The sequence below is a fragment of the Botryllus schlosseri genome, chromosome 8, assembly GCF_051294905.1.
Source record: "Botryllus schlosseri isolate E-star chromosome 8, Bs_hap1, whole genome shotgun sequence".
NCBI classification, from domain to species: domain Eukaryota; kingdom Metazoa; phylum Chordata; class Ascidiacea; order Stolidobranchia; family Styelidae; genus Botryllus; species Botryllus schlosseri.
In genome coordinates this window covers 23327693-23339170 of record NC_137243.1, presented here as the reverse complement: position 1 = coordinate 23339170, position 11478 = coordinate 23327693, and the positions used below count along the sequence as shown (strand labels likewise).

General features: G+C 40.1%; 1 protein-coding gene across 1 annotated transcript in view; it reads right to left on the bottom strand.

Moving 5' to 3' along the window:
* Nucleotides 1-1916: 1916 nt before the first annotated feature.
* LOC145444495 (uncharacterized) overlaps nucleotides 1917-11478 on the bottom strand; it is a 38056-nt gene continuing 28494 nt past the window's right edge. Inside the window, exons 8-9 of the mRNA XM_080322488.1 lie at nucleotides 9326-9484; nucleotides 1917-2338 (exon numbers count right to left, since the gene is read on the bottom strand). Of these exons, the coding sequence (XP_080178614.1) occupies nucleotides 2108-2338; nucleotides 9326-9484 (390 nt within the window). The 3' untranslated portion in view covers nucleotides 1917-2107. The remainder of the gene's footprint in view (nucleotides 2339-9325; nucleotides 9485-11478) is intronic.

Sequence of the window (11478 nt, the reverse complement as noted above, 5' to 3'; positions counted from 1 at the left end):
GCGGGTCAAGCTCACAGCAGATAGTCACTAAATATTCACAAACGGAAAGCTGGTTATTGCGAGAAAATTTTTGCAACAAAGCAACTAAAACTATTAAGGTTGTCGAGGTGCATGGTGCATGCTCGTTAAGCGTTGATTTTTTATGCTGCCAGCACCATGCATTGAGTGGCCCGCAGTTGAAATGCAATAAATTTGAGCCAAAGATCTTAAAATGGAGTGAAAATTACAATTTACCAAAAGGTTCACAGTGCTGAACCTACCAAGGTTCTGTTGTGAACACGAACCTCTAAATTTCCGAGGTTCACACACAGAACGCGAACGTGAACCTCACGTTCACACCATCCCTAAAAATTACTTTCGTTGTTGTTAGTCGTGGGTTGACATAGTCGTGAGACAAAAGCTGCCGTTTCCCGTCCTATTTTCGACTTTTACATTGTGGCTCCGTATACGTGCCACTGCGTCACATCCGAGTCCGATATGTAAACCCCTTATCTTAGCGCAGCCCGAAGTTTCAACGAGATCGCAGCAGGTAAGTTATGTTGTAGCAGAGGTAATAAACAGATAAAAATTCGAAATCTGATACGGATGCGGAGAAAGTTATTCTTCCAGCTTGCATTGGAACTGTAAAAAATGTTTGTAACCGCAACTGTGAAGAAATGAAAACGATTCCCATGTCAAATGATACCTTTCGTAGACTTACTACTTTTTACATGCCCGCAGATATAGAAGATACCGTATTTTATTCTTTGGAGCAGAGTAAAGTCTACTTCAGTGCTCCGAAAAGGTAGCAGTACTTCGTCAGAGATCACCTCATTACTAGGGCTGGGCACAATGATTCGAGTACTCGAATCTGAATCGAGTACTAATTTTGATGGTTCGAGCTGAGTAATGAAAGACAATTTTTTCGAGTACTGAAATTATACGTTCCTCGTTACTGAACGTTAATTTACCAACGAGGATTATAGTTTCGATAGTATTTTCCACTGTAGAAGCCTTGAAACCTTGATTAGTCGTGTCCCGGCATGTGAAACATATAGTACAAAGCTGGGAGTGTTGTTGGAAGTAACACATTTCCGAAGTAATGATCATCCCACAACATTTGTCACAAAGTTCAATGAAATCGGTATGGTCGAAAAATCACCAAAGTATCTTTAATGTGATGTATAACAGGCATTATATTCTGGCGATGCCATAAAAGGTACATATTCAAACTTTGACATATTATATTCTGTTATGACGTCATACTGAGTGATACTCGAATACTCCACTCGAAGCAAAATACGTGATTCAGAATCAAATCACTTATGTACTCGATTTTACCCAGCTTTACTTATTACTACTGTGGGTTTTGCCAAGTATTCACTCAGTTTACAGATGCCGTAAGTCAAAAAATGTCGCGAACCACTGTGCTAGCGTGCCGCGAACTATTTTTCATTTTCAAAGGGTGCCGCGAGATCAAAAAGGTTGAAAACCACTGTATTGGTGCTACCTAACACGTCACCGATGTTTAATTATGACGTAACAGGTAATTGACATATGAGCGCTTTGGGAGTTACAATTGATAGTGTTGGGCCAATATGGCTTTCGGTCGACAAGGTTACCGACCACTGCCCTAAAGAATACGCATGGCAACCTTAGCAGCAACGCCGTAAGATTATCACGAGTCGCTCATCTCCACGGATGCAGCAGAATTAGTGGTTCAGTAATTATTCTGGTGCTATGTACTATATCTACCCAACCCCCCCCCCCGCCCCATAACATCAGTGATTTCTTCAAACTGTGTCCTGAAACGAGTCTTCTGCATGGCGTACACTCTTATAAAAATTCGACTCACGACGTGCTCAACAGCCAAGGTCACGTAATCTAATGGAGATGAAGAGACACTTTGAAGCACGGGACTCCAGTAGACCGCAGTATACAATTGAAAAATATATTCATATTGAAATAAACCGGAATATTATCGGTTGGCACTCGTCGGGGTAATCGTCAGCAACTAGTAAAGAATTGAAAAAATTATACATTTCATTATGTGAATTAAATAGTAGAGAATTGTTAACTTTCCTAAGCACATATCCAGATATATCCAGATAATATTCAGTGAGCATAGCTAAGGTATTAACGATTTTCTGTAAGGCTCCGGCACAAAGTCTAGAAGGCCCTTGGTCTCCAACCAGGACTTGCTGTACAGTCTGGTGAAGTATCTTTGGCCGGTGTCGCAAAGGCAGGTAACCACGGTGTGGCCTGGACCCATGTCACGTGCGATCGCTACCGCACCAGCGACATTCAGTCCAGAGGAAGCCCCGACGTAGAACCCTTCTTCGTGAAGAAGTCGGAATGTCTGTAACAAACACCGTCATGTGGTTAGAGTTGAATTATTAGGAAATGATCAGCTTTTCCATATAAGATTAGAATTAGTAACCTGGCCAATTCGCAGACAGACTCGCAAGCCCTCGGAGCAGGGCATGGTATGGTATGTTATGGTATGGAAGTATGGTATGGTATGGATCGATATTTTGGTATGGAATATGGAAGAATGCAAGTATGGTATGGAATGGAAGATTTTAATCTATGGTATGGAACGACATTTCCATACTTCCATACTTTGGTGGTGTTTTATACATTTTATAGTGATCTGTGCAAGCTTCAAGAAGCGTACTTTATGATCGCTTTTGTTATGTGTGAACGTGAACTATTGAACATTGTGTAGGATCGCTGATATCTTATGGAGCAGGGGCGTGCAACTTATCTAGTCGGCTGGCCGGATATAGGAAAATTAAGTACTTGGCGGGCCGGATTGCTGAATGGATAAATTATTCGCCCATATATACAAGGAATAAACCGTATTTATTGATTGTATTTCATCGACAGAAATGTCCCTTCAAAGCCATTTCTCGCCAATGATGAAAATACAATGTGGATTTGAGAACAGCATTGTCATACAGGCGCCACCATGTCTGCTTCTCTCTGATTATACTAACTCACAGTGCAATCCTCAATTAAGATTTCAAAGCGTTTGATAAGCCCCTTTACCCAAAATGTACCAAGATATCAATTCATTAGGGTTGAGTACATCGTAAATGCCAATAATGAAAGTCTTCTCGCTTCGAAGAACTTACCCCTAAGCTTCACTGTCGCGCAGTGCGCAGACCTATATAATAACATGCAGTCACTAAAATTTGATGTTTAGGCAAGTAGTGGGGAATCTCGGCAGATTGGGGCCGCGGGCCACATGATCATGTAAGGCGGGAAACTGTCCGCGGGACGGATAAAATATCGTTGCGGGCCGTATGTTGCCAGTCCCGTTTGTGGACATTCCTAGATAACAATCTGCTGACTATCTCATTTTTCTCACGGAAGCTGTCGAGTAGAGGTACACGGCACCTCACCACTGTGAACTAAACCTCACCTAAACAGACTCTGTAAAACTATTACCAGGAGTTAGATTCGCATCATGGCTAGTTTAAGCAATAACGACATCCGGAATATCAATAATATAGGTGCTAGAAAATGTACTATACTCATGATATTGAAGTATTTGAAAGTATGGAATATGTATCAAGTATGGTATGGAACAATGTTGGTATGGTATGGAAAATTACAAGTATGGTATGGAGAGAGTAAGGCCAGTATGGAGTATGGAAAATTCTCGTTCCATACCATACCATACCATGCCCTGCCTCGGAGAACGAGAATTTTCGCTTGGCATTCACCCGATAGGACGGTGTGATCAGGTCGGCATTGTCTCTTATCTGTACATGAGGATCAGAAATCCTTATTCCACGCAATATTTATTGATTTCGTTCCTGCTAGGGTGATTACGGTCATATTTGCACTCCGAAAATGGTGACTCATAACTGTTCGTGTAAGAGCCGCCCTGATTAGGTTGCCAGATATTTCCAATCGTCATTTTCGTGGCTCAAACCTCCATATAACTCGGCCAGGTATCACCGAAAAGCTGAGATTCCTGACAACATCTTTCTGTCATATCAACGATCGCATAGCGCCCGCTAGCGGAGTTCGTTTTAAAAATTCATGAACTTCTCGAAATTATGATTTTTTTTTCCAGAAAAAAACGTTTCGTACCGCAAGTGTCATCTTCTTCCTATACTTTTTGGTCCAACCATAGAGATCAATTAGAATGAAAGGTAAATTGAGTTTGGTCATTGCCTGATGCAGAAATTGAGCTTCCATGCCCACAGTCTTGTACAATGAGGATAAATTGAAGGCAGATTGCACAGATACAGAGCACAGCCCAGGACATATTTGTACCAGTTTAAGAACCATGGCTTCAAGCTAGTCTAGGGTTGCCATACGTCCGGAATTTTGCGGACATGTCCGGAATTTCACTGTTGAAATACGCCTAAATGTCCGGAATTTAAGGTAAATTCGTAAATCAACATAAACTATATATTATTTTAGGGAAGATATATCCTGCTTGAAATTTATCTTCACACTGCGCGACACATAGTGTCAATTATTTTGATTTTAATATGGGTGCCCCGTTCTATCAAAAACGACAATAAAAATAAATTTAAATAACTATTATTTACTAAGACTAATTGTAATCGCAATTTGAAGAGATTCGTATATTTTTAGTGTTGGTAATGCCGTTTGGGTGCTTTAGTCAAAGCTAATGGTTGTCAAGCTTGAGGTCGTTTGCCCTTTTCTAGGGATCGCGACGATGTTGAACTTTATCAGCTTACAACATAGGCCATGAACAAGTCTGGGCAAATGTGCTGATCATTTTTTTTTAGTAATCAGCTAACCAAATTTTGAGGTGGGCCACGGAACATATTCAAATTGTTTAAATTTAAATTAAAGCATATTTAAATTCAACATATTTAAATTGATTCAAATTGGAAATGAAGTGTGATCATAAAAGGTTGGAACCCAACGAATGTGCCACCTGGTGGTGCGGACCAGCATTTCGGCTCACAAATAGTCCCATTAGTGTGACATGAAAATCACTTAGCAATGTACGTACATTGTACAATTACATTCCCTGCATTCTCAAAGTCATCATCTTCACCAGCTCCGTCGCTAGCTATGATCACGTGGGCTGAGAGGGGAAATAAATCTTATAGTGATACATGGAAACTAGATGCATATAGTAAGCCCACCAGAAGTTGCCTTGGTCCCCCTATCAGCGATGAGCATGGATTAGGATTAGGTTTTGAAAAAACAGGATTTGTGAAATTTTGTCGCATTTGGATTGGATTTGGATTAGACATTTTTTTCAGAACGGATTAGGATTTGGATTGGATTCGCCTATTTTCTGAGTGATTGAAATGTCGTGCGGCGAATGGCGACAATCTTTATTCAGATCAGTTATTAATGTACTTGTGGTTACTAAGTTATCTTGGGTCAAGTGAATCCCGCCATTGTATAAATTAGTATTTTTTTCTGAATTTGCAGTTGGAATCGGATTAGGATTGGAATAGGCTTGAATATGAAAAAGTTATGGACTAGGATTTGGATTTTAAGGTTCGGAGTTGGATTGGATTAGGACATAAAAGTTTCAAATCCGCTCATCTCTGCCCCCTATGGTGGGCGCCGGACCAGTGTTTTAAGGGGGTGGGAATTGACTTTCGGTTGGCTTTCCTTTCGGTTCTACAACACAAAACCACATGTCTGCACCGACCAGTATAGTAGGGCTGTCAAACACTGACTTGACTTGACTTGGCGCTTCAAAAATGCCGATTGACTCGTGACCCGGACCAAAATTTACGAGTCAATTTCAAGTCATCGAGTGAACGGTATCAATCAAATCAGTGTATTTTGTGCATATGTTCGTATTGTTCGCGATACGCTTGTGTCACTTGTGAGTGTAACCAGGAATTCAATGAATGTACGTTTGAATCATCCTCCATTATTGCATCACAAATATATTGACCACAGACGAAATGATCACTGGTTACGCTGTCGAAGTAGTATAGTAGTAGAGGAAGAAGTAATTAGGCAATTAACATATCTGTGTGTCTTGGACGGCTCAGTGCTAACATTGCATAGTGATCACCGACCCTCTTGAAAGATTCAAACTTATATCGATTTGTTACAAATTCTCGAGGCTTCGTATTCGAACCTATTGGCTGATATTATAACAGACTGTAGCGTAGCTATTAGGGATGGTGTGAACCTCTGAAAGGTTCAGGTTCGCGTGAACGCGAACCTTTTTGAAAGGTTCTGTGTGAACGCGAACGTGAACCTCATGACGTCACGTGACGTCATATTGCTAATTCCAATCCTATCTTTCAATGAAGTGAGAGCCTACGTTAATGTGACACAGTGTGTACAGTAGGCCTACACTGTACACGATACCCAGCGACGACTCGGGCCACATAATGCCACAATGCTGAATGACGTTTAAACCGTCGCTAAATGTATCAACTGAGGCAATCAAAGAATATAATATTCCCATAAAATCAATATCTTCCGTCGCTTAACCAACAATTTCGACGAGGACTTATCCGGGGTATAAGATTACGCCATAACGGTCCAGGCCAGGCCGGAAAATGTATTCAGTGTCTGAGTATTCTTACATTGATACTGAGCAGAATGTAAAACGGGTTGCTATACTTGCTACCGATAATACCCCATTAACAAATTATACAGCAGTAGCCAACACATCAATCGCACGGATTTGGTTTTTATGATACAATAAACATAGGAAGTCAAGATTGACCCCGCTCACCTGCTAGATTTTTTACATCAGCCAGCGATATCTATTTCATTGATTGGTTGAATAAGCATCATTCACTGACTACATGTAGTGTATTTCGCTATTTATGTTGTGTAATCGCGGGTCAAGCTCACGGCAGAGAGTCACTAAATATTCGCAAACGGAAAGCTGGATATTTCTGAGCAAACTTTTGTAAGAAGCAAGTAAAAATTTTGAGATTGTCAAGGTGCATGCTCGTTTAGTGTCGATTTATTATACTGCCGGCACCGCGCATAGAGTGGCCCGCAGTTGAAATGCAATAAATTTGAACGAAAGATGTTATAATTAAGTGAAAATTGTAATATATGAAAAAGGTTCACAGTGCAGAACCTACCAAGGTTCTGTTGTGAACGCGAACCTCTAAATTTCCGAGGTTCACACACGGAACGCGAACGTGAACCTCGCGTTCGCACCATCCCTAGTAGCTATACATAGTTGCTTATTATATTTGCGGTTCTACGTGTGCGTGATAGACGCCTTCTTGCATGCATATCAAGCTTTATATTCGTTATTTGATGCGAGATAAATGGCAAATTATTCTGTCTCACACACAGCTAGCAAAATGTAATGACTTTGAATTGTCACTGACACTTCGAAAATTCAATTTGACTTGACTCGTGACTGGACTTGACTTGACTTGAGTCACATCCAAAAAACGAGTGACTTGAGTTGACTCGAGTCACCTTTGAAAATCGATCGACTAGACTTGACTCGAGTCAAAATGTGCAATGACTCGAGACGACTCGTGACTCGAAGGTAGTGACTTGATCCCGACACTGGCCGGCGAACCGGACAATATAATCTGGTCGGTGAAAAAGCATGTTGCGGGTCAAGTGAGGTTACCGACCATAGCAGTCACCAGAGCTCAAATTATGGATGGCCCAAAAGTGAAGTTAATGCACGAACTATATTCCAAAAAGATCCACCCCTTTATACAAGCAACACGCAAGGCATTGGTAGTGACGTCATATGTGTGTCACGCCTCTATTTGAAACCAGCTGGGAGGCGGTGAGGAGTATCCGGAATTTAGGCCACGAAAATACGGTTACCCTAAGCTAGTCCCTTCATCACTACTTCCCAGTACTGAAACTATACCACAAAAATTGTGGTTGCGATAACTTGTTGGCCCTGCAGGAGCATTGAAACCGAGATATGTGGACTTTGAAGTGATACCATTGAATACATACAGTCGAAGTCAACCAGTGACCGCAACAACAACATTTTTGTTACGTAGTGATCGACGTGCAGTATTGTCCTAAATCGAGACGACATCTTACTGTCAACAAAGTGGAAAAGCTTTATAATAAGCCTGCTTGGCATTACTGGCATTCACGAATCGAATCAAATCGCCAAGATACTGGATTCATCTCAGCTCTACTTGCGATACCTCAAATTGAAACGTTTACCACTAATAAAACAGCCCTCGAAAATTAGCAGTTACCTACACATTTCGGGATAATGCTGAAACAAAAGCAAAGAAATATCTGGCCGGCGAGTTACAGCGCGACACGTGCAGAGGGGTGTTCGAAAATGACCTTTCTTCTCAAATCGTACTGGCTGCTTGATAAAATTGTTAGGTTGCCTAATTGAAGGTTGCACACGAAAATTGAATCAATTCCAACCGGTAGCCGCATTGCTACAAGAGAAGAACGTTTTCGATTTATTATATAAAAGTAACTAAAAAAAATTAAAAATTTTCTGTTCACCCCATGAAATTTTAAGGTTGTCTAGAGCAGTGGTTCCTAACCTGGGGGTAATTACCCCCAAAGGGGTAATTTGCCAATTTCCGGGGGGTAATTCGAAGTGACATTTCTTATAAACTTATGACGCTGCACTTATAACGCAAATATTTCGCTAACATATAATTTTGTGAGCTTGTCGGCTGTATATTTTGTTCCACTTAACATGCCATGCCTGCTACGATATCATAGTAACCAGAACCAATAGTGATTATGAATAACAGGGTCGAATGTAGTTTAGTATAATGCTAGGTAATTCCAATTTATTTTGCAGTGGTGAGGATCATTATGCTGGCAAATTGAAAGACAACAAGGGCCGTCTAAGTTCAGCTTTACGCCTATAATGCAGTAACAATATCGTAAAAATATAGTTGTTAGTATTGAAAAGTGTAGTGGTCTAGTCTAGTCAGAAAAATTATGTCTGACAGCCTTCCCATTGATTTGATATTCTTAACAGGCATTTCAGTGTACATTATGACGTCACGTTGATTGCAAGCTGTAGTTTGTTATTTTTTGAAAAGGGGTAATTGCATCCTGTCATTTTCTTCTTGGGGGTAACGGTATGAAAAAGGTTAAGAACCACTGGTCTGGAGAAACGATGCTCACCAAATTTGGTTCAATTCCGACCAGTGGAAGTGGAGTCATTGCAGTCGACAAATTTAATGACGTTCTCAACTACAGCCGGCTTGCGGCACTACATTTCCATATAGTATGATTCGATTAATAAATTTGCTCAAAACCCTTTTGTCTTACAGCGTGTTACATTATTAAATGAAACGCAGCACATAGTTCGAACCGCTATAAGTAGTGCAGACGGATCACAACCAAATGCACGCAGCAAGAGTGTTGTAAGCAAGTGTTTACTGACCATTTCCACGGCGTCCTTATCTAAAACACATATTGCATCATCTATTGGCGCTCCTTTCATGTTATCGGTGACACGGCCTTGCCCTATTCCTTCGGTAATTGAACTTCCGTCCGATCTTTCTAGTTTTCCCTTTGTGAACCAATTGTATAGGACACTTCCCTGCAAAATAAGAATGCATAATCATACGATGAAGATAAATTTATGATAAAACAAAAACAATAGGGCAAAAAAGGGCTTTATTTCAGAGTTTGGGTTCTAGATATCTCTGTGTGACTAAACAAGACGGATAGTGATTATGAAATGTACGAATGCTAGCAACTGGACAAGATAGTCGAACAAGATAGCGTATTCGTGGAGCGTCCGGCTTGATAGGTGGGTCGTGAAAATTGAAAACCCAGCCATTTCACACCAAAGATCGTGGTCAGTTGAAGCTGCAGTCCATGACTTCCCTGCTTGGCGCTCAGCACTTCCAGGATAGCATGGAGGGGTAGCGCAAGACTTAAAAAGCCTTACACGGCTATATCTGAACCTTCCTTGTCTAGTTAATTGTGAACAATTTGAATTGGACCTCGATATCCACGCTTGAATCGGGTCGAATTTTCAAGTGCATCACTCCACTAAAATAAGGCACGGGCAAATACTTCGAAATACCAGTTTATTAAATAAGTGTATCCACTGTGCAGTGCAACTATAGGTAAATAGGCCTGGTATAGTCCAGCATTAGGGTCGTCACCAATAACTTTTGTTTCACTCCACCCTAGTATGCACAGATTAGATTGTTTGGTTGCCTAATAAAACGCCGCTCACCAAATTTGGCTCAGTTCCTACTTCCTATCAGTAGAAGCAAGCGTGGAGCAAATTGAAATTTATTATTTATTTAAAAAAAAAAAAATTACAATTGTTTTTCAAATTTTAATGTGAACCTCATCCAATTGTTGAGATGTCTATGAAAACGATGCAAAAAAATTGAGTTTTCCGTTAATAATTCTGGGTGTTTCCACCTTTAATGGTATATTTGCAAATTTAAAACTTTCAACTGCAACAATTTCGCCACTACCGGTTGAAATTGAGCAAAGATTGTTATGCATCGTTCGTTTTGGCAACTTCACAATTTTATGCAGTCGACAGGTCAATTTCGAATTTTTATTTTTTATAATAAATTAAAATTTTTCAATTGGCTCTGCCTTGCCTAACATTCAATCAGTGAATCCGTGGAATCCGGAAAAAATTGTTATTTTTTAACAACCCTATCCAGCATGCTACATTCCTTCGAGTTTTAAGGGGTCTTTGCGCGCACGATCAACTGGCGCAAGTAAGTGAACACAATTAGTCTACTAGGAATTGTCAATTAAAACTGCTTAGGCCAATGAGAGTATCATATATTATAATTCGCTTTAAATCATCTGATTCCATGTTCAGACTGCTGCTGAATCGTACATTGTACATTATCAAGGATGAGTCAAATTGACTAGTAATTGGTAGTAGGCCTACCTACATACCGTACTAGGGTGGAGTGAAAAATGGAAAATTTTGAATTTCAAAACGGACACTTGATATGTGGTGCCAAATTGAAAAAAAAAAATTTCTATAATAATTTTGCGCTCGTGCACCCTCTAGTGGTCGTGCAATTGCACCGAACAACCCAAAAATAGCTAATTTCGCTATATATTGATTACCGCTTATGCTAGAAAGCTGGTTTTGGGTTCAAAAGATGCGGAAGTAACAAGTTTCTATCTCACTTCCACAGAACTTTGTCTTGAAAATGAACAGAAAAAAAGTTACAAGCAAATTATTGATTTTTAGGCTGGTTTTAGGTAAAATTAGGCACTGAAGCAGGGGATATGATCCCAAAAGCTTGTAGTGATTGATCTTATGACTGACAACTCCTCATTAAAAGCACATAAATTGCAAATCCATATTAAAATCACAAAAACATCAATACTATATTGCAAAAAAATATATTTCAAATATGGTTTCACTACTAAAGTATTAGTATGCACAAACTTTAAAATTTTGTTTCGTAATAAAGGATTTCATCTGCTTTCGAGATTTCAGTTTTTGTGTGATGAGGCCATCTCTACGTTCAAATCTCGACACATGGGCAATGGGCATATGCTTCGGTCACCACTTTAACGTCTCTTTCCACTGCCTGA